Source organism: Pollicipes pollicipes, unplaced genomic scaffold (assembly GCF_011947565.3).
Source record: "Pollicipes pollicipes isolate AB1234 unplaced genomic scaffold, Ppol_2.1 Scaffold_7262;HRSCAF=8765_pilon_pilon_pilon, whole genome shotgun sequence".
NCBI classification, from domain to species: domain Eukaryota; kingdom Metazoa; phylum Arthropoda; class Thecostraca; order Pollicipedomorpha; family Pollicipedidae; genus Pollicipes; species Pollicipes pollicipes.
The window spans coordinates 15,255,358-15,278,597 of record NW_023597055.1 but is presented as its reverse complement, the minus strand read 5'-3'; the positions used below and the strand labels follow the sequence as shown (position 1 = coordinate 15,278,597).

The 23,240-nt window shown below is 60.1% G+C and overlaps 1 protein-coding gene across 1 annotated transcript in view; it reads left to right on the top strand.

Annotated features, from left to right (window-relative positions):
- Nucleotides 1-5,612: 5,612 nt before the first annotated feature.
- The window catches only part of LOC119113877 (cAMP-dependent protein kinase type I regulatory subunit), a 49,989-nt gene continuing 32,361 nt past the window's right edge, over nt 5,613-23,240 (top strand). Inside the window, exon 1 of the mRNA XM_037238109.1 lies at nt 5,613-5,665. Within this exon, the coding sequence (XP_037094004.1) occupies nt 5,624-5,665 (42 nt within the window). The 5' untranslated portion in view covers nt 5,613-5,623. The remainder of the gene's footprint in view (nt 5,666-23,240) is intronic.

Here is a 23,240-nt window from a genome sequence, read left to right as displayed (position 1 = left end):
CCGTATGTGTCTCGTGGTCCTCCGGAGCCCCCTGGTGCGATCTGTGTGTCTCGCGACTCGCCGAAGCCCACCACCGCGGTCTATCACGTCCCGTGCCGTGTGTATCGACGCCAGCGCTGCGGGCCGACCGACGCCGCCGCCGGTATCGGCGGCAGATAGAGCCAACCTCGGGTGTTGCCCCCAGGTCCTGAGCCGCCCCGGGCAATCGCCCGTTATCCTGAAACAAAATCCTCCATCATGAGAGGTGCGTGCGGCCGCCGCGAGTGGCGCGAGCCGCGTGCAGACCGGGCGGAAATTGGCCCTCCGCGCAAATCTCGTGGCGCGTGATATGAGTATCCCCGCGCCGCGCGCGCTGGCGCCCACCTGATGGCCTTCCCAGTGCGCGCGTGTCGGCTGCCACAATCGTTTTCTCGCCCGCCGCCCCGCTGATTGAGGAATAAAAACACCATTCGTCCGCGTTCACGTCGGTGTGAGAGTTAAATCCTCCTCCGTGAGGGGATTGGGCGCAGTGGGGTTCGTGTTGGCGGCAGGGGGTTATTGTGAAGTGGCGCAAATGATTTGGGGGTGAAGTTGATGTTCGTCGCGATTGGTCCCGACCGGGCCTGGTCGGTGCGAGTTCAAGAAGCGGATATCTTTGCGACTGTTGATCGGAGGTTAGGCATTGTCCACAGCAAGAGGTGTCGATGTATTATAATTGAACTGTGTAAATAGTTATATATTTGCTTGTAAACTTATCGGATGGATGTTTCCTTGAGCATGGCAATGCTTCTATCTACCATTCGACCTCTACCCATTCATTTAACTTGAAAAAAAGTATAAATTTGTCAAATTGGGAAAAATGAAGAACAGTTTAAAATCGGGTTCAAATGCTGACGATCCGCTTTCGTAGCAATAGGAACTATGTACGTGCTACGGAGGAGAAACTGACATTTGTGTTGCCAAGGTGTGGATCAGCGTGTGCAGAACAAACACGTGCTATTGTGCGCACACCGTGGATCTGCCCGGCTTGCAACTTTCTTTTGGGATTAATGCCTGTGCTCAACAGCCAGAGTAGACACGAACACGTAAAACCAGCCGCGCAGCGTAGGCAGACGTTGCCGGGCGCGAGCACAAAGACGTGCCTCAGACTGCCCGACTAGTTTGATGTAGCCAGTAACTGACCTAAAGTGGCGGATGCCACCTGCTTTCGAAACCCATCTCAGATACAAGGTCACTGTACTTTAAATCTCTAAATCGAAGGAGACTTGGTCCTAAAGACATCACCGGTGTGTGATCCTGTTCATTGCCACCAATATCCATTCAAGAATAGTTGCGCTTCTCGCAATACCTTGGCCACAATTCCTCAGTGTCGCTCCTTACAAATTCGTCGATTTCGCCGATCGACAAGCATGCGTAGATGGCCAGGAATGGCTGGACGTGTAGCCAGCCAATGCACAAGCAAGGTTATAAATTTTTGCGGTATTGCTACATATTTTTGCCTGTTAAATTATCCTGAAAGATCCTTCCAATGCTTTGACGAAAGCCATTGGCACCGTTAGTCGCAGGCATATGCTTCCAGTTAAGTTTTTGGCAGCACGTTCGTGCCAACCACCGACAACTCGGACCACATGATCATCATCTGATCTCCACACAGACCTGTGATTGCCGGGCTCGCCCCACGCCGCACGATCCGGCCTGCTGGTGCATAGCACCAGCTGGTCTTGCAGCCGTGCTAAGCCGTACAGCCCTGCTCATCTGGCTGTCGCCCGGTTCCTGGTGACTAGGGCTTAATAGTGGCAACTGCTGTCGAGGAACTACAATGCCGGCCTGCGCATTTTCTCGCTGCAGAAAACGCTGGTTTTGTATGGTAAGACTTTCCAAAATTCAATTTGCGCTTGAGTGGCGGGGTGCTGGGAGCTAGGTAAACAATTTTATGGCAGACGGAAGTCGAAGCGCATATTTTCTGAAAGGCAAGACAGTAATTAGATCCATTATTTTCCTCTTCGCTATATCGGATTACAAAGGTGGCGATGTCCAGAATGAGCTGGTCCTGGGCTCTGGGGCATGTGACGTGTGATGACGCCTGTTCGCGGTGTACAGATGGCTCAGAGACAAATGAGACAGTGGGGTGTGCATGTGTAAGCGACTCGGCCATTAGGCCCATCCGAGCTGCCCTCAAATGGGCCAGTTCTCACTATGAATCAGAAGCCACCACTAAAGCATTATATTGTGTTAAGATTTTGTTTGATTAACATTACGTTTTGTTATTTTTGTCACTTAAAGCTTAATATATTATTTTGACCGCAGCATTTTGGTTGTAAAGATGTTTAACCCGCAATGTCCCTTTGGTGCAAGATATTAGGTTGCGTTGTCAACAACTTGACAGACGGACAAGAAAATTACATTGTTAGGGCCCCCTACCCATTTCAAGCATTAAGGCAAACTAGTTGGGTGATGCGGCACCAAAACGAGCAGCGCCGCAGCGTGTGAACGTGCGGTTTTGCTTCCTGTGCGGAGCTTATACGCAGCCACCAGGACATACATGAAAAACCGGCAACATAGCTAGATACGATGGCCAATAGCAAGCTTCATGCCATAACGCCCAGCAGGAGCCCAGGTGATCCTGCTCCCCGCCGGTCTCGACGAAAAGAAATCATGCTTAGAGAGCTGTGCTTTGGCCACGCCCATGCGAGTCGCTAACTAGAACATACTTGTGGCGAAGAGATACCACGGTGTCCTCACCGTGGTGCTCCGCTAACTGTGCACCGTGAGATTCGATCGTGTTTGCATTTTAGTGGACCGAACACCTGTGCTGTCTGGACGGTGTGCTTCAGTGCTTCAATTTGATGCTCAAGAAAATGACTCTCCTTTATTTGACACAGACAAACTATTCCACTCCTGAGGGTTAGAGATTTTTCAGCTACGTACCAACTGAGCTAGATAGTCAACACTTCAGTCTCTGGGTCGTTACGGTTGCCAAATGACCGTGGATGTCGGCGCGCCCCAAATACCCAATTATCATCATGCATCGATGTGGAAAATGAATCTGCCGTTTGCATACCGACGCGTTTCAAAACACCATTTATTATTTTCCCATGCCAAAAGTGGGTATTGGGTTACCGTTCAATAGTATTGGGCATACCATCCAGGAACGTTTGGTGATGAGGAGCTGAAAGTTTCGGCACAAAGCAGCGAGAGAATATATAATGAAGCCTGTTTCCTATCATGTTCACCGGGCCCGGAAAATTATGTGACTATGGTATCAATAGTTATTGGTCCACGCCTCTCACTTTCAGAGACCTAAACCTATGCTTGGCCAACGGTACATGCGTCGCTACGGCGGGCGGGTGGCGCGGTTTGGGTGGACTGGACTGGCAGGTTGAGGAGGGAGTGGGGGGGGGGGGGGGGGGGGGGGGGGCTAAGCCACGCCCGGTCGCCAGCTGGCACGGCGCTTGGGGCCTCCCCCCGGCTCAGGAATGGCGTCGCCTCGAGGCGCCGACGACTTCGGCCGAAGTTTGGCAGATGGCGGGCTTCGGTGCCGTACGCGAAAGTGCGACGTCGGTTGCTCCGCCCGGCATACTAGGAGCTTCCTCAGCGTGTTAAGGTTACGTAATGTAAGATTTAGGCACGGGCGAAGATGCGCACGAGTGTCCGTGATACAGGGCCTTTAAGTTACAAGTTAAGTTTAAGTTAGCTGACGTGTGGACATTTCAGTCGCGAAATGTCGGACTCGCGGGCGGACAAAAGCGCATCATTCAAACCGCCAGGCTTGCGCATCGCCGAATTACGCTCCCCAACCTTCATTATGAATCCGTCGAGATAGCACGGCCACGTCCGAGGTCCTTGTTTGGTAACGCCGGCGGCGGGTGCCTCTCGCCGCGGTGGCCCCGACACGCCCACACCAAGCCGCGGCCGCACGAGGTTCACACCTGTTCACACCTGTGCGCTGGATTCCGCGTACGATGGCTGCCATTACGGCGCCTTGGGAGCGATATTTCCGCCGCGCGCCAATACATTACCGAAGAGAACAGCGCGTATCGATGAAGGACAAGCTCCGCTTGAGGCAAGTGGGGTACCAAACGCAAATTCTGTGTTTAATGTTCCGGGGGGGAGCAGTTACAACACGAGGAGGGCAGGGCGCTCGAGGGATGTGAACACATGGAAAAGGCTAGAAATATGCTAGCGGCGGCGTTTCATTTCACCAGAGATAGTTCGCCTCCCCTCCCCCCCCCCCTTCTCAACTTGTTTAGTTTCTATGCCAGCGACCAACCAGCCTGGGTGACTGACTGGTGATGATTGACCGATGATTCGATGACCGATACAGGTGTGTCCGATTACGTTGAAATCTCCATTCAGCTAGTCGTTGGTGTATAGAAACTAGGACTAAGCGTGGCGTTGCCTATTACGCTACGTTTCCTCGTACCCAAATTGCCCATTCAAAATCATGCGCGATCGGGCGTTATTTATTAACCATGCTTTTTACGTTATTTGCAGTGGCGGGGCCATGAGGGAGCTTTTGAGAGCATCTCCTGTGAAGATGACTGGGCTCCCTGGCGTCAAGGACTTTATTATTTATGGCGTTTAAAAATCGCCCACAGGTCGGGGCGTAGTTTTTCAATGACCAATGCGGGGGGTGGGGGGGGCGCTAAGCTGTAAAGAGAGAACGAAAGCTAGCCCCAAAATACACCAACAAGCGGGTTTGGCCACGGCTTTGGCCCATTTTCTTCTCAAAGTTGGCGGAGCCCCCAACCGAATAGAAAACTACACCACTCCCCATAGACCTTCTAAAACATTTAAAGCGAGTCTATGGTGTATCGAAGTAGCATCTGGATGCTAAATTGGTGCTCTAAATTCAAACCCTCGCTACGTGGCTGGTTATCACCCACCTCGTACCCAGCGTCGGTCCCACTTACAAATGGCTGGGCAGTTAACCAAAGACTTAGCCTCGGAGTGCTGCGTCGATTCGACTTCTCACTACGCTTCCAATAAACGCCGACGCCCTCGACCTGCACCATCCGATCGGGTCGTAGTGGGCGCGTAGTTTCGCGGCATGACGGGGGCCGCCGTGACGTCACGACGCGTGCGCTGTTTGGCCCGGGCACCTCCGGCCCGGAGAGCCGTTCGGCGTGGCTGGCGGCCAGTCCTGGGCGGCCGCCCGCCGCTGAACGTGTGGGTGGTGCGAGTCCGGCAGAGAGGCGAGCCGGTGCACAGCGAGCTGTGTCCTCGCGTTGCGGTGGCTGTGTGACCGCGCCGAGCGACCCCGTGCGCCAGCGCCACCGGCCTGCAGCGCTGCAGATGAGCTGCGCCAGACGTTGCCGGTGCAGCAGCGCTTCAGCCACGAGCGTCGCGCGACGCCGGTGATTCCCGGGGGACGACCCCCCCCCCCGCTCCGCTCCCGTCCCCCGTGCCTTAGTGCGGTGTGCACCCGTGAGAGCGGCGCCGTGCCCGTACGCACGCGGTGACCCGCTATCCGACAGCAGCGACCGAAGCCCATGGCGACCAAAGTGGGAGGTGAGGAGCCCTGCCAAACGTGACTGGAGCACGGCCAGTGAGGAATGACTGATAATGTGGGGAGGCTCAGTGGCGGACAGCGGAAGGCGCAGGGGCAAGCGAATATCCCTCCGCTGGGCCGGAAGACCGCTGGATGGAAACACAGGGACATGGAATCACTGGATCGGTTTGCAAAGTATGCTCAAATGGGAATTCCTCTATAAATTCACCGTTGAAGTGCTTTTGTGTCCACTCCATTGAGGGTGCTCGTTCAGATCGGATTGAGTCCCTTCCATTGCCACGACATGTCCGTCTTAAGGTCTCCATTTTGCGTGCCTACGCTTGTGGGAATGTATGTTTAGTGACGACGGTGCGTTTCGCGTCCCAAATGAGCGATTCTGCATTATTTCGGGCGGCTAGGTCTATCAAGCTTCGGGCCTGTTCCCCGCGCGGGGCGTCAGATGTGCTCTTGCCACCGCCGGGTCCTGTGAGTGCGGTCCTGTTCCCCGCGGGGGGCGTCAGATGTCCTCTTGCCACGCCGGGTCCTGTGAGTGGTCCTGTTCCCCGCGCGGGGCGTCAGATGTCCTCTGGCCACGCCGGGCCTGTGAGTGGGTCCTGTTCCCCCGCGGGGGCGTCAGATGTCCTCTGGCCAACGCCGGGTCCTGTGAGGTTGCGGCCCTGTTTCCCCCGCGGGGGCGTCAGATGTCTGCTGGCCAAGCCGGGTCCTGTGATGTGGTCCTTCCACCCGTCACGGTCGTCAGATCCTTCACCAACGCCGGGTCCTTTGAGTGCGTCCTGTTCCCCCGCGCGGGGGCGTCAGATGTCTCTGACCCCGCCGGGTCCTTTTAGTGCGGTCCTGTTCCCCGCGCGGGGCGTCAGATGTCCTCTGGCCGAAGCACGGGTGGATGGTAAGTGATTGCAACGGCCTTGATTGAACGCCAGCGGCGAACGTGCCAGCTCATGACCAATGGGCTGGCACGTGATTTCTGCTCTGCCCGGTTTGTGGTTTTTTGCTGTGTTGGTGCGGTCAACGCTACCCACGTTGAAGGGCGATTGTTCTCTGCATATGTCCATCTTATTTCCCGTGGCTGCTATCTTTTGCCCTAAGGTTTGCGTCCAGTTCTGAACCGGCTGTTCACGTCTTCCTGGGCGACGGCCCGCCCCAGCCCCCCCCCCCCCCCCTCCCCCCCCCGCGGTCGCCGCTCTCCGCGACCGCCGAGGCGGACCTGTGGCGTTACGTGACAGTTGTGCGCGGATCCGGTCATCGCTTCCACGGCGACCGTACAGCCCGTCTCATAAATATCGACGCAGGCTTTTACTGCCTGGGTCATTGCTGTCGTTAGAAGGGCTCATACACAATTGCAATGCTTACTACCCGTGGGAACTCCTAATTCTTGACATTGTTCGTCCCGGACCCGACGGCAGGTGATTTTGGTGAAGAAGAATGATGAATTTATGACGCGGTGCTCAATTCTTCAGCACGTGGTTGGCCGTACTATTTCAGGCTATGTCACCAGCCTGTGTGCTAGGCCAGTTCGTGAGAGGGAGGGGGCGGTGTAACCGGTTCGGTGCGGTCGAACCTGTCCTGGCGTTCGGCAGCCGCCGAGGTCCTGTGCGCCCCGCTGGCAGGCCAGGGCCGGCGCTGAGACCGGCCCTAGATGTCGTCCCCGAGGCCTCAGACCGTATCTGCTGGCGCACAGATGAGTGCCTTCCGCGTGGTGACAGTTGGCAGCTCTCTCGCGTCCTACCATTTCGCTTGTTGCGCGTGGCGTGATGCATCCCACTGTTGTGATGTCTTGCGAACGTCGCCACGTAACAGCCCCGCCTTCCGCCCTGTCCGTCGGCCGTGCGCCCAACAGACACCCGGCCCTGTCTGCCGGCGCGTTGTTGCCGTTACCGCTCCGACAGCGGTGCTCGTGGCCGCTCCGCCGCCGCCGCCACCGCCGCCGCCGCCGGCAGTGTGCGACAACTCGGAGGCGGTGCGGCGACCGGGACCGGGACCAGCAGCACCCCCGCAGACGGGCGCCGGCGCATCGGGGGCGCTCTGGGCCGGTGCCGCCAGAGATCGCTGAAACACGCGGTCAGCGGCCGCCGCCTCGGAGATATCGAGTGCGTGGCCCGGGGACTAGAGAAACAGCTAGCATTAGGCCTATGCGTTACGTGATAAGAAACGCGTCGTAAATATGTATGTCCCCCCCCCCCCGGAACATGTTATGAGCCCTCCCCCCCCCCCCGCTACGTCGATACAACATACTGACCAGAAGATATATTGACAGGATGTGCGGTTGGTAGAAAAATGGGCTGATGACGTTGTGTGCAGATTTGTCGAATTTAGGAGCTTGGATGACATATCGCATTTCATACTTCATACGATATCTATTATATATATATATATATATATATATATATATATATATATATATATATATGTGTGTGTGTGTGTGTGTGTGTGTGTGTGTGTGTGTATACGTATAAGCCGGGCATTATAACTTAACGGTACATAGCGCAATTGGGCATCCATAAAACGCAAAATAGTCCTTCGGAAGCGTCAGATGACGCACAGACCATCGTCACCCAAACAGGGCTGGTGTTGTAGCTTCGGCTCGGCTTTACCTCGTGTTGCTATTACCGTGAGTGCGAGCTCGGTCGCGTGCTTGGTACTACGTTCTCCGACCGCGTAATGCACGGGGGGAGGGGGGGGGGGCGAGTCGCGTGACGATCCCATTGGCGGTCGGTTCCGAAATATGTGAAGTAATGAGGAACTTTGATCTGAAGCCAGCGTGGTTTGTCGCTTGGCTCAGCAGCCCATTGTCTGCGGCAGCCTGGCTCAAAGCCTTCACAGTTGGCGTCGGTTGACGGAGCGGCGTTGACGTTGACGGTTGGCGTGGGTTGGCGGGACGGCGTTGACGGACGCGGCCCTTCACCAGCGGCAGGTGACGTCACGAATCAAATGTCGGTGTTCAGCTGCCCGCGCGGGCTGAGTCACACCAATGGTCACCTGTCAGGGACCGACGCGGTGTCGCCCGGGAGCGCCGCTGTTGCAGCGGCGGGCCTCTAAATACCGCGCCGGTAAAGGGCGCCCGATTTGCAGAGTGTCAGAAACGCCGCCATGCATGTGGTAACGCAGTTATGGCGGCACGCAATTCATAATGCGGTGGAGCGTAGCGTGGGCTATATGAATAATAGATATGCGGTGGTGTGCTCACTAAAACGTATTCATCGGCACTTCCGTGGAATGAACTTTTGAATGCCGAGGTAGGGTAGCACCAGCTGTAAATGCACAGACGGCGACCGAGCAATAAATGCCATTTTCGTTGCTGCCACAGAGCCGCAAGGCGTCTACCGCCGGGAGTGCAGTGGCAGTACTCAGCGCCCCAACCAGTCGCTAAGTTCACGACCTGAGCCTGGTCAGCCTGGTCAGCCCGGAGCCACGGCCTGCGACCTTGAAGTGCGCGCAGGTCAAGGTCGCAAGTCGTGCCACCCGGCGAGTCGGGGGTCTCCGGACGCGACCCTTCTGTCTGACCTGTCGGCTTCAGTCCCCCAGTGATGGGCTCACTGCTTTCGCATTCGCCTGGCCCGAGTGGCACTCTGCTGCGGTCGTCGATGAGGCCCAGCGACGCCGTGCCGTGCCGTGCCGTGCCGTGCCGTACCGTGCGTGTCTTGTCACCTGCACCGCTCCCGTGACGGGCCAGCTCGGTCGGGCGCTGGCTGACAGGCGGTGCCGTGCTGGCCGGTCCCGTGGCCGGCGTCAGCACCTGACCCGGCCGACGGCATGGACGGCACGTCCCCGGCCGGTCCCAAGCCTTCTCACCGGGCGCGCTACTGGGGTCCCTGGTGCTGGGAGAGACCCGGTCCCCGGCCGGTCCTGAGCCTTCTCACCGGGCGCGCTGCTGGGGTCCCTGGTGCTGGGAGAGACCCGGTCCCCGGCCGGTCCCGAGCCTTTTCACCGGGCGCGCTACTGGGGTCCCTGGTGCTGGGAGAGGGCCGGTCCCCGGCCGGTCCCAAGCCTTCTCACCGGGCGCGCTGCTGGGGTCCCTGGTGCTGGGAAAGAGTCGGTCTCCGGCCGGTCCCAAGCCTTCTCACTGGGCGCGCTGCTGGAGTACCTGGTGCTAGGAGGGAGCCGGTCCCCGGCCGGTCCCAAGCCTTCTCACTGTGCGCGCTGCTGGGGTTCCTGGTGCTGGGAAAGAGCCGGGCTCGACGGCATTGCTGTCTCTACACTTCTGCAGTGTTGCTGTCGCCTCAGACCAGCTGTCGCATAAGCGGCCCTGCTGCGGTAACCTAAGGAGTTGTCCCCCGTGACGTCACTCTGCGCCCAGCTGGCTCTCGCCATAATAATGTCGTGCCCGGTGCCGTAACGCTGCCCTCGAACTGGACTCTCCGTGGGGCTCTCTGCGGACCTCTCCATGGGGCTCTCCGTTGGACTGAACTCTCCGTTGGCCTCCGGCTTACAGTGCCCGGCGTGGCCGCCAGCCGAGAGCGGCAGCTTCACTCAGCTCCAGCTGTGAACACTCCCGCTCGCCGGGAGCTGAACAGATCGGCCGGCCCCGGCTGCTCGGCGCTGTGCCTCGTCGGCCCGGCACGCGGCGGGGGCCGGTGGTCCGCAGACGGTCAGTGGGAGGCCCGGTGCGGACCGCGAGACCCCCCGCCAGCGGGCTGATAAGTGAAATCCGACATGGGTCGTGTTCGAAGTAACGGACCGACCAGCAGCGCGCGCCGTCTACGGAGCCTGGTATTGGCCAACGCGTCGCTGGGTTGTTATTGGCTGCCCAGTTTAATGCATACGATCGCTTCTCGAGCCGCACCGTAATTCAGATACTAATGACTAATTAAGGCATGCACCAATTAGCAATTCAGATACCAACGCGAGTCAGAAATTATGCCGCGTTTCACAGGCACAGTATCTTCATTTTTGTTCAAGAGCTTCGCAGTGCTCTGGATTTGAGGTCACACGTGCCGGACATTCCGCGCCCAGTTTCGAACAGCGGTGGTTCCTCCACGACCTCCACGTGCGCCAATCTAGACGTCAGCTCGCGCCGCGCGCCAGTGAAGCCCGCGCCGATTCCCAGCACCGGCGCCCATCTGCGCCACCTGCGTCGCCCGCCGAGCGCTCCCGCGCGCCCGACCGCGCCGGCACGGACCATTCATCGCCATTGGTCGCGGCCCGCGCCGGCGGCCGAGCCTCCGCCGCGGAGGGGCCCAATCTGTGGGCTGTGAGCGGGCCGCGGCCGTGGCGCGGCTCGAGGCGTGGCCGCCTTAATTAGCGCCAATGGCTCGGCCGGCCGTAGGGCACCGGCGCGGTCGCGTCCATCACTCGGTAGTGGCGGCTGACTGCCGTCGCGCCGGCCGCTGCGGCGCCGCGCGCTGACGCTCGGTCCGCGCCGGCTGCAGCGACGCGCCGGCTTCGACGCCGTCCAGGTGCCCGACCGCGCGGACGCGGACATTCCGCGCTCCGGCGGGCCGTCGCCGTCCGGACGTGGGGGAGAGGGGGGGGGGGGCTGCAGGCCTGGCCCCGGGCTGGCCCTGCTGGCGGGATCTGCTGGCTAGGTAGCCCAGGGACGTGTGGGGGCTCAGGTGCCGCCTGGTGTGGCGCCTTACCGTACACCCGAGCCTGCCGACCGCCGAAGCTGCCGAGTACCGAGCCGGCTACGAATGGCCCGCGGTCACTCGCCTCGCAGTGGGCCGCGCTACTTCAGATGTGTTGTCTCTCACGACACCGTTCTCAGTCAGTCCTATCGGAGAACGTTTGGGAACGGCCTCGCCGGTCGAAGGTCCGTTCGGCGGGATTTACTTGTCGAGCTGGTGACGCTTTCGAAGTACATGTGGATGGACCAGATGTGGCCGTTCGCACCGATCGTCGTGTACGGAACTGAAGGTCAAAGTGAAGGTCAAAGTAACAGTCACTGTGGTGCTGACGATGACTACCGCGGCACTGAGAAGTGTGGCTGAATGATGTCACTCACGGTACAGCACCATTGGACTGAGAAGTGTGGCTGAATGATGTCACTCACGGTATAGCTCCATGGGACTGAGAAGTGTGGCTGAATGATGTCACTCACGGTATAGCACCATTGGACTGAGAAGTGTGGCTGAATGATGTCACTCACGGTATAGCTCCATGGGACTGAGAAGTGTGGCTGAATGATGTCACTCACGGTATAGCACCATTGGACTGAGAAGTGTGGCTGAATGATGTCACTCACGGTACGGCACCATGGAACTGAGAAGTGTGGCTGAATGATGTCACTCACGGTATAGCACCACGGGACTGAGAAGTGTGGCTGAATGATGTCACTCACGGTACGGCACCATGGGATTGAGAAGTGTGGCTGAATGACCTCACTGACGGTCCTAGCACTACAGGACTGAGGAGTGTGGCTCAATGATGTCACTGGCGATCACGGCACCACGGGACTGAGAAGTGTGGCTGAATGATCTCACCGACGGTTATGGCAGCCCGTCCCTGGTATGGCTGGCTTGAAGGAATGCCGGCCGCGCCAGGGGCGGCTCCGGTGCTCTGGATCGCTTGCCCGTCCCCTTATCAAAGTCCGGCACGGTAGACACTGACTGCCCCAGCTGACGTTCGGTTCCGTGTGCGTGTGGGAGGGGGGGGGGGGGCTATATCAACTCACATATCCTCATATACACGGAGTCAGATATCCTCTGCAGGTCTACGCTGTCATCAGATAGCTTTTGTGGCGGGGATTTGGAGGCCGGATAGACTTGGAGGGGGAGGGGCGGGGGGGGGGGGGGCTGAATAAATACCCTGTCCGCATCAGCGTGTACTTTTAGGGCTTCTTCTGAAGTGTGCGCAACGTTTGTATCATCATGAGGAGCACGGCTGTGTTTTTCTCCATTCCTCCGGCGGTGTCGGGTCCTTCTGTCGAGCTTCGCCAGTCCCGCGTGAGTGTGTGTGGGGGGGGGGGGGGAGGGGCATTGCAGCTCGCGGCTGCTCCACGCTCGTGTACGGGCGAAGGACCACTCGTGCGCCCTCGACCGCGCCACCAGCACGGGCCGCTCCTCGGCTGGCTCGTCGTATCGACCTGGCCCGGCGCGCGGCGGGGGTGGGGCCGCGTTTGGGGCGCGGCACGCCCGCGGCCGGCCCCGCGGCGCCTTCCCCGCCCCTCCCCGGCCCTCCCCTCCGCGTCCGCCCGAGCCCCGCGCGCGCCGCACAGCCGATCAATCCAATCAGCCGCCTCCGCTGTCAATCCGATTAGGAGCGAGCGCAACCGGCGCCAGCGCCCGCCGGCCCGGTCAGGTCGGGTCAGGTCGGGTCTGGCTGGGTCAGGTTGGGTCAGTTAAGACCGACGATATTGCCGGGCTACTCCAACTCGCCACTAATTTCATTGCGATTTTTCTCTCTTGCGGCGTGCATGCGCTCTGCCGAATGGTCCGGCCTTAGCTGCTCCGTCGATTCAGCTGATATGCCTGCTGAGACCAAACGCAGCCGTCAGCAGGGCCGTATCTGGAGATAGGGTCGTTATGTGTCCGAATAATGCACGCGATTGGCTGTCATGCCATCGCCATGCATCACCATCATCATTAGTGTCCGAGTCAACACGGGCGCATCGTCGGCTGCGGCCGCTGAGGTCGAGCCACCGGGTCCGCCGCCGACGACACGGCGGGCTCCCGGGACTGGGGCTGGAGCTGTGGCAGGGGTGGGCACTGGTGCTGCTGCTGGGGCTGGAGCTGGGGCGGGCACAGGCGCTGCTGCTGGAGATGGAGCCGTGACTGGGGACGGGATCTGGGATTAGGTCTAGGACTGGGTCTGTGACTGGGACGGAGTTAAACTGGAGCTGAAACTGGAATCGGAGCAGGGACTGGTGCTGGAGCTGGATCTGTGTCTGTGCCTGTGCCTGTGCCTGTGTCTGTGACTGTGACTGTGACTGTGACTGTGACTGTGACTGTGACTGTGACTGTGACTGTGACTGTGACTGAGCGGAACTGGAGCTGACACTAGATCTAGGACAGTGACTGGCGCTGGAGCTAGATTTCTGTTTGCGACTGTGACTTTGACTGGGTGTGGGGACCGGGGACTGGGGATTTGGGAATTGGACTGGAACTAGAACTGGGACCGGGATTCGGTGACACTGGCCGTTGCCATGACGGCGGAAGCCCACTAGCCTGCGCGTGGCGTTGCCAAGCCCAGCCTCGGCCGGCCGAGACAGGCCTTTTGTGTCGTTCCGCTTACTAAGCCGAGTATTTTTTTTCCGTGGGGGAGAACCACCAACAAGGAACTAAAGTTGCCAAACCACTTTCCAAGTCCTTCGTTTTGTCGCAGTTTTCTTCCATTGCAGTCGAGCCTTCGGTGACTTTGTTCGGGGCCATTTTTAAGAGCGAACGAACCTAGAACTCAGCCCAGCACATCTGGTCCAGCAGCTTCCCCAGCCGTCCGGAGGTCCGACGTGGCCCTCCCGGGCAGTCCTGCCCGGACAGGCTGGTAAACCTCCCGTGACAACCTTGCTGTACTGCCTGACGTACCTATCGGACAGTCCCACCAGGCTTTCTCGATAATGGGACTCCCCACACATCACGCCTGCACCCCTCTTCCCACCGTCCGACACGTCTCCGTACCGTCCGATAGCCGAGCGGCGCCCGCGGTCTGCCCCTCACGCCTGTCCAACACGTCTCCTCGGCGTCTGACGGTCCGGTGGCGCCGGCGGTCTGCCCCTCACGCGCCGCCGCCGTCGCTGATCGGCCCGTTCAGACGGGATGTCCTCGCTGATCTCTCGGGCAGCCGGCGACACTGACAGCCGGATCAGGCGACCCCGACCAATCTCCGCGGACACGGCCGTGTGCGGTCTGCTGAAACGGCGGTGTCCGGTCCTCAGACACGACTGTGTCCGGTCCGCGGACACAACTGTGCCCGCCCGGGCCGCGGACACGACTGTGTCCGGTGTGCTGAAGCAGCGGTGTCCAGTCCGCGGACGCGACTGTGTCCGGTCTGCTGAAGCGGCCGTGTCCGGTCCGCGGACACGGCTGTGTCCGGTCTGCTGAAGAGGCCGTGTCCGGTCCGCAGACACGACTGTGTCCGGTCCGCGGACACGACTGTGCTCGGGCCGCGGACACGACTGTATCCGGTGTGCTGAAGCGGCCGTGTCCGGTCCGCGGACACGGCTGTGTCCGGTCTGCTGAAGAGGCCGTATCCGGTCCGCGGACACGACTGTGTCCGGTCCGCGGACACGGCCGTGTCCGGTCTGCTGAAGTGGCGGTGTCCGGTCCACATGTGACCGGCGCCTGCATACCAGAGCGGTCATCTACGGACACCGTCGGGTCTGTGCCAATCTCAGAGCGGCCTGGATAGTGATCAGTGTGATAGTGATCGATGATCAGTGATCAGTGATCGGTGATGTGGACGGTGATCCCGACGGTGCGCCGTGAGTGCACGTGATGCCTGTCGCCATCGTTGCCGTGATGGCTGTCGATTGCCAAGTGCCCGTCGAGAGGCACCGGCTCTGTTGCTACTGGCATCGGACCCTAGAACCATCAACAAAATCCCGATTCCCCGAATTCTTAGGATTTTCCCAGAGCGGCCAGATCTACAAGGAGCCTAACCACGCGGACGGCTCTGAGCAGGCAGCGTGGTCTAAACCACAACAACCAGCGCCGCGGTTGCGGACCCGACCCGTGTCCGCCGCGGCCCGGCTGGGCGTCGGGCAGGTGTCCGGCACGTCCGCTCGTGCGGCCGGCGGTCGCTGCGCCCCGGCGCCACCACCGCTTCGCCTCGGGCCATCGCAGCGATCAGCCGTTAGCGCAGTAACCGCGGACAGTGCGGAGCGCGGCCACTGAATATTCATCGACGCATTCTAACCGAGCTGGTGGCCGGCGGAACGCCAGTGACGGGGCGCCCGACCACGCGCGGTCGATTGGGGCGGTGGTGTCTGGTGCAATTGTGGGCCGGTCGGGTGGTGTATCGGTGCCGCGCTGGTGTTTACGTGCCGGCGCCGTTGTTGCACGGTCGCTCGCGGTGACACGTGACTGGTGGCTCCGCACTCCGTGTTTATTTATTTCGTCGTTGGTGAGGTGTTGAGAGCGCTTGTCCCAGCCGGCCGGAGCGCTTGTTTTCACGGAGTGGAGGGATGTGCCGTGTATATACATAGTGCGGTCCAGTAACGCCCCATGGGGCCTTTCGTAACGCGTGGACATGTCTCCTCAACAGACAGTAACACGGACGCTGGCAGGTGATTGACGCCAGCGCTGTTCCACCAAATACCGGGGCGGATGTCCGTGCTGATAATGGGAGCGAACCTGATCCTAACGCTTACGGGGACAAAACATCGATGCCCCTGACATGGACGCGCTCTGACTCCACAACCTGACGGGTGCCAACATGGACGCGGGTCCTGCCACACGCCGACTGCTGACCTACACTCGGGCGTGGACACCTACACCGAAACGGATCGGCGCCCGCGCCGACACAGAGCCTGGCCCTGGCCCCGACACGCGACATGTGACACGGCCGCCGGTCCGGCGCCGGTGTCGGATGCGGCCTCGCCGGCCGCCACGCCAGCAGCCGGGCCGGCCCCGGCGCCCTCCGAGCGGCCGGGTACAGCCCGCGCGCTCGCAGCGGCGCGCCGCCATCCGGCGCGTCGCAGGCGGGGCGGCGCCGGTGCCGAGTCTCACTCTGAGTCTAAGTCGCAGTCGTAGTCACAGTCGCAGTTGCAGTCGCAGTCGCAGTCGCAGTCGCAGTCGCAGTGGCAGTCGGAGAGGGAGGGGGAGCGATGTGTGGAGCAGTCAAATGCACTGTGACCTGACAGGGCCCCACTCCCCGGCGGATCCGTGAGAACCAGTGACCACATGTTTGCACTCGATGGTCGTGCATACACCGATTAAAGCTGCATGTGTGTGACTCCTGAAAGGAAGGCATAGGATTGATTGGTGAAGATTTGATTGGTGAAACTGTGATTGGTGAAGCTTCGATTGGTGAATCTGTGATTGGTGAAGCTGTGATTGATAAAGCTGTGATTGGTACAGCTGTGATTGGTAAAGCTGTGATTGGTGGACATTGGTAGCGCGCTGAATCTACGAGAGCGGCCCTGGCTGAGAACCATGTCCGCCGCGGCTCGGTTTAGGTGTGGCGGTGATGAATTGTATGTCGCTCTTAACAATGGGATCGGGCGACGGTCGCGAGGTACACGGGCTAATGGAACCGCCCCGGCTCCCACCATTACTGCCGTCGCTCTGTGCTGCGCCGGCCGTCCTGTTCGTTCTGGGTGCCCCGCCATCGGCCCGTATGGAAGCCTCTCCCACGGCGAGCTGAAATGGAGCCGCAGCCGGGGCCGGGGCTGGGACCGGGGTCAGAGCCGGAGCCGGAGCCGGAGCCGGAGCTGGAGCCAGGGCCGGAGACGGGGCCGGAGCCGGAGCCGGAGCCGGAGCCGGAGCCGGAGCCGGAGCTGGAGCCGGAGCCGGGGCTGGGGCCGGGGTCAGAGCCGGAGCCGGAGACGGAGCCGGAGCCGGAGCTGGAGCCGGAGCCGGAGCTGGAGCCGGAGCCGGGGCTGGGGCCGGGGTCAGAGCCGGAGCCGGAGACGGAGCCGGAGCCGGAGCTGGAGCCGGAGCCGGAGCTGGAGCCGGAGCCGGGGCTGGGGCCGGGGTCAGAGCCGGAGCCGGAGACGGAGCCGGAGCCGGAGCTGGAGCCAGAGCCGGGGACGGGGCCGGAGCCGGAGCCGGAGCCGGAGCCGGAGCCGGAGCCGGCGCCGGCGTACGTTGAGAGAGGGTGGATAGTCGAGACGAGTTCAGCCGAATCGACCTCGCCTGATCTAGCCTGTCCTATCCTCGTGGGAAGGAGCCGAGTCGGACCTAGCAGGGGGGGCAGACCTGACCGGTGTGGCGTGGCCCCGTCCCCGTCCCGCCCAGCCGGGCGGAGCCGGCCGGCTGCCGCCTGACGCCGGGGTCGGCTCCAGTGTCGTCAGCGCCGGCGCCGTCCCGCCGGCCGTGACGCCGCATACCTCGCTGCCCGCGCCGGACTGGGAGCCGTCAGTGGTCCGCAGCACGGTCCGGCCTGGGATGGCGCCGTGGCGAAGCCCTGGCTCAGGCACGGCAGCCGCGCTCACGCCGCGGGGACGCGGCCCCGCCTGGGGCTTACCGCCCGGCGCTCGCCTTCTGCTAGACATGGTGTGCTGGTGCAGTCCCGTACCCAAGATGGATGTTGAAAAATTACGCTTTTGTTAGTAAGAACCACGCTGGAGGGCTTACATGGCGGTATGACGTCTTACCAATGCCATTAATGCGACGTTTTTTAAGTGGCGCTGTCAGCAGTGAATTGGGTGTGCCGGCCTCATGCTGGACGCATGCTCCATGCTGTTACATTGCGCCCTGCTGTCCCGCACTCTCCTGTGCAGAAAGCGGGCGGCAGACCTTGTAGTTCCGAGGAGGCCCACCAGGGCGCGGGTCAGGAGGTGCAGAGCAGGTGCGGCCAGCGTTCCCGGCACACAAATATAGAGCACATCATGCGCCCATTTCGCCAGTTTTATCACGACATGATTGAAGCCTTGCATCTGAAGCGGGCCGAGGTCACGAAGGCCATCTGTAAAATATTTCAGTAAGACGAGCACTTAATTCCGCGATATCGGTGTCTGTCAAGCTCTCGACAACAGACCATAGGGCACAGGCCACGTCGTAAGACAGCGCTCATCTGCAGAACGGGTCTGGCAGCAGGGAGCACCGGCCAGGATGTCACGCGGGAGAGCTCACCGGCCGTGCCTTCCGCTCAGAAGACAGTGTCTTCAGCAGGCGCTGCACTTGTTTTCTCAGAGTGGACAATGCGGTAAGGAAGTGCTGAGAGGACAGAGGGAGGGCGCGCTCTCGAGTATTGCTGCTCCGGCGTGTGATTTAATTTGTGACCTACTGGGCGAGCGGCTCGGCTGACCATGTGCGCCTGTGCTGTTGGGAGTGACACACAGCTGACAGTCTGACTGGCGTCTGTCGGCGGCGGCCGCTCCTGTGTCTCACACTGTTGGGAGCGACACAGCTGACACTCTGACTGGCGTCTGTCGGCGTGGTCGCTCCCGTGTCTCACGCTGTTGGGAGCGCCACAGAGCCGACTTAAAGTCCCTCGTTTGTCGCCATTGGGGCCGGTAACAGAACGGTGGCCTGTACATTTAATGCGTTGTGCTCTGTCTTGTGGTGGTGCTGATCGTTCTGGTAGCAGTGATGGCACTCACGAACACTCCAGCCACCAGTCTACCGTCTCAAGTGCCGGAACGACAAGCGCTCGTTCAGTCCCTGAAAACGATAGCGTACCGGCCATTGAGTTTTGATACGACGCTTCAGATTGCCCGGGGTTCAGAACGTCCCAGTGTCGGGCGCGGGCGGTACAATGCCGGGCTCACAGCGCTCATCTTGACGACCAGCTTCTGTGGTCACTGGCGTCCGAAGGTGTCGCGTCGTTCTTCGCCGTGAGATGGTAAACAGCACATGGCGTCAGTGTCTTAAGTTAGGAACAGTCGACACAGCCAAACTATTCAAGGAAGGGGAGGGGTACATGAGTCGGGCAGCCTTGGAACCTGGAGTGCGGCGGTTACATCTTTGGTGGCTCGGTCGGCTTTTCGTGAGGTGTTAGAGAAGGCGTCTCCGTGAACGGTTGCAAACAATGTTGCTGGTGATTCGTATCTCATGATTTGTTGCTGCCACATCCTGGCAGTATATTTGTTTTGGACTTTTTAATGCATGTGGAGGGTGGAGAGAGTCTGCATGATTGCATCGTTTGAATGGAAAGTCACTAAAAACTTGATTAGAAAGTTGCAGTCACCGGAGTTACACTCACGTGGTGTCGGAGCAGCCGCAAACACTCAGTTCACGATTCCCGTGAACCAGGATGCTCACATGGACGACCACTCATATTTGTGCACACTTTTGTTTTACCGTTGCTGGTGGCGCGAACAGCACAAAGCACTGCCCGTGCCGGCTCGGGAACGTCACTGTGCCTCAATCCCGTCACAGAAGCTTCTACCATCCGTATTACGTGTGCTCAGGCCTGCAGGCGCGCCTTCTGTCTGTCGCTCGTGCTTGCATTGGTATCCGTGGGCACTCGAAGCCCGTCGAGACGCTGCGAGCGGCTTTGTTCGTCGCAAAACAGATTTGCAAAATGCGTTCTTCGTCGCAGGATGCGGCGCGCGCGGACAGACGCAGAGGACGGGTCCACGGAAGGGTCCACAGAGCACTTAAGCAGGTCTCAAGACGGACGCTCTTTTATCTGTTGTGCGTACTCAGTGCGTTATCAGATTGCGCCGCCGAACGATAGTTTCGCTCGCGTTTGCGGAAGGTTTGGCCGATTCTACGAAATCGATGTGGTTAGCAGCCGTTCGGTAGCCGCGCCAGTGCTGCTGTGTTGCTTTGTAATTCCTCTCACGGGAGCGGTTACAACGCTTTCCCAATCTTCACGACAGTCGCAGACGCAAACAGACTTCACAGGCATAGACAGACAACTCAACTCTTCTGATATTTGTCAGTGTTTTGTATATCTTGGAGGCCATGACTTCCCTCACAACTATCTTCTGTCATTCTGTTTATCTATCTTCTATCTATCTATCTAACATTCTATCTATCAACTATCCTCGAACCTTCCTCCCACGATGATTTGTCTTAACCCATCTTTATCCCGTCCTCTTTCGAAACCTTTCCGTGTTTCATCCCCGGGCACCACCTGCTTCGTCCGGGTTCCTCATGTGCCCGTCTTCACCTGTCCTCGTCCCGCCCTTCTCCTCATTTGCCCGTTCTCACTTGTCTTCGCCCCCCCCCCCTGGTACCTGTTCTCTCCCTTCTCTGTCCCTGACACCTGTCCTCGTCCCGTCCTCTGACGGCACCTGTGTTCCTCGTCCTCTCTCAATCACTGTCCGTATTCCATCTCCGGGGACCTGTCTCATCCTGTCTCCCCATGTACTCGTCCTCACCTGCCTTTGCCTCGTCCCCCCCCCCCCGGATTTGCCCTCGCCCGTCCCTCCCCAGGTACCTGTCCTCGTCCCGTCCTGTGACGGCACCTGTGTTCTTCGTCCTCTCTCAATCACTGTCTGTATTCCAGCTCCGGGCACCTGCCCCGTCCTGTCTCCTTGCCTGTCTTCGTCACCCCCCCCCCCCCCCCCCTGCTGGCACCTGTCCTCGCCCGTCCTTCGGCGGCGCCTGTTCCCATCCCGTGGTGGGGCGCTGCGCCTGGCGTCCGCCGGGCCGCGGCCCGATGAGATCTCGGCCGGCGGCGGGGCGGGCCGGCGGCGACCGAATAAGGACAGCCGGCCGGGCGGCGCGCGAGGTCGTGGCTGCAGGCCGGCGGCTCCAGTCTCGCACCGCCGCCAAGCACGGGGCCGCCGCCGCCGCCGTCGCCGCCGCCGTCCGAGAGCGCCGGGTGCTGTGCTGCTGTATGGGCGGACTGGGGATGCGTGCGTAAGTCAGGTGTGTGGCAGCGTGTGGATAGTGTGGGCCGCTGTCGTCACTGACGTCTCTGACGGAATGTCGGCGTTTGTTTCCTAATGTCGGTGAAAGGAAATCGGATGAATTTATGCATATAAATGCTCGTTGTGAACAGAGCATGAGACTACGTACTCTGAAAAGAGAATAAGAGCTTGTATCCCAAAACGAAAGGGTATGTTTTTCTCCCTGCCCGCTCCTCCCCTTCTGTTTGCCTTTGGAGATGCGCGCGCAAGGCTTGGTTGATAGCAGGTCTGTCCTTCATGCCAGCCGGGCTGGACGAGCCTCTTTGATGTCACGTTGGCACTGACATCTGTTTAGCCACTGCGAATTTATCTGAATCAGCTTGCGGATCTGGCGCAGCGGAGCGCCCTTCTGAGCACCGCGGAACCGTGTCGTCGGGCGGTGCTTATCACACGATCCAGTCAAAACAAATCTGTTTGATATTTTATATCCAGGCTCTGTGACTTCCGGAGGGCTTGGCTTGACAGAGATGAAGTTGCCTTTCAACAAGCTGAGCTATGGTACATGCAGATAGCAAAGTTTAAGGTGGCAGCCAAGTGGCTGAGCTCGTGCATTATTGATGCGAAATACCTCCTGGGTAAGAATACGAAACAGATTGCCAGCGCGTTTGACGTGAGTCGTAATTCAAAAAGACTCGAATGTATAGCTGCCTTCTGGCCAACGGCGCGGAATCGCCGTCAGCTGTGAATTCCGCCGGGGCACGTTAAATTTAACTACGGTTATGAGCTGGTGTGAATTCCAGTGCGAGATATTCTTGGTAGTTGCTAGATGTGCGCGACCATCATGCAGGCCTCAATAACTAACCACTGTGCAGTAACTTCACATGCATCAACGTGTTTCGCATTCACGAACCCGCGTCGTAATTCAAAACAAGTCTCAGTAGCCGCTGCAGTGCACCTGTTGCGGACCTTGCCACCCGATATGCAAGCGCCGCTGCGGTCCTGGCCGACGTCTGCGGCTCGGCCCGCTCCAGCCGCAGTGTAACGGCACAGCGGCCGGCGCGTGCGGCGCGGTGACGGCGAGCCGAAGAGGCCGCTGCCCGCACGGGCGGCCGTATATCGGCGGCCACATCTGTGGCGCGTTCGCCCGCTGCCGCGCTGAATCCATAATTTCCGCCGGGGCGTGCCAGCGCCAGCGCCGTGCGGCCGGCGGCGACGGCGGCGTCGACAGCAGGGTCGCTCGGACCGGCCGGCGGTCCGGGGCCTGGGTGGGGTACGGGTCGGCCGGGGCCTGCCGGGCGTACAGAGGTGGCGGGCGGGGCTGCAGGCGCGCCGCTGGCCCCAGCAGCTGCCCCTCCCCGGTATATTTAGCCGCGTCTGACGCTGGACAGGGGCCCGCCGGAGACGGAGCGGTACCGGCCGCGGCCGCGGCTGCTGGGGAGCGTTCCGCCAGACAGTGTGCCGTCAGACAGCCGGTTATGTTCGGCCGCAGACGGCGTGGCGGCGCGGCCCGTCGGACAGCCGCGGCATGCGGCCGGTACCGCGGGCGTGCCCGCCGGACAGTTGGCGTGCCCGCCGGACAGTTGGAGTGGCTCCCGCGACAGCTGAGACCTCGCGCCGCGTGCCGGGTGTGGCACCGATGGCGGGTGAGAGGCGGACGGCGCTGCTGGTCCCTGTCGGTGCTGGCCGGTACAGGATACCTGTGCTGCTGGTCACTGCCGGTGCTCGTCGCACCGCGGCTTGGAGGAGCAGCCTGCTTGTGTGGTGGGGCGCCAGCTGAGCTCAGCTTACGCTGCTGACGCAGCTACCTGAGCTCGTGCCAGCTGCCGAACCGTTGACAGCAGCTGGCTGTTGCTCGGGCAGTCAGCTGCGCATGTGGTGGGCCAGCGGCTCAGAGGCGTCGCTGGCCGAGTAACAGTGGATGGGCCTTCTGACAGCCAGCGTTAAATGCGGCGTGCGTGGTATGCCCCCTCCCCCTCCCGCCCCCACGCTGTCACTGGGCCACCCCACTGCCAGTTTGTACTTTTCTCTTTAAATCGATTGATTTCCGTGCGCGACTGCGCCATTAAGAGATCGCGATGCCTTTAGCATGTTGTCGAAACCGACGGTCAGCGACGGGTGGGAGAAGAAGGCGTATCTTTACGTCATACGTTACAAACAGCATCATTTGCAGTGTCCATGGGTAGGACACATGCGCAGTGCGTAAGGACAAACATGATAAGGTCACGCATGCGCAGTTGGAAAAGGCGTGTATTGACGTCATACATTACAAACAGCATCATTTGCAGTGTCCATGGGTAGAACACATGCGCAGTACGTGAGGACAAATATGATGAGGTCACGCATGCGCAGTTAGGAAAGTCCGGAAGATCACGAAAATGGTAACGGGAAACAACGTATCATGCAGCGAACGCG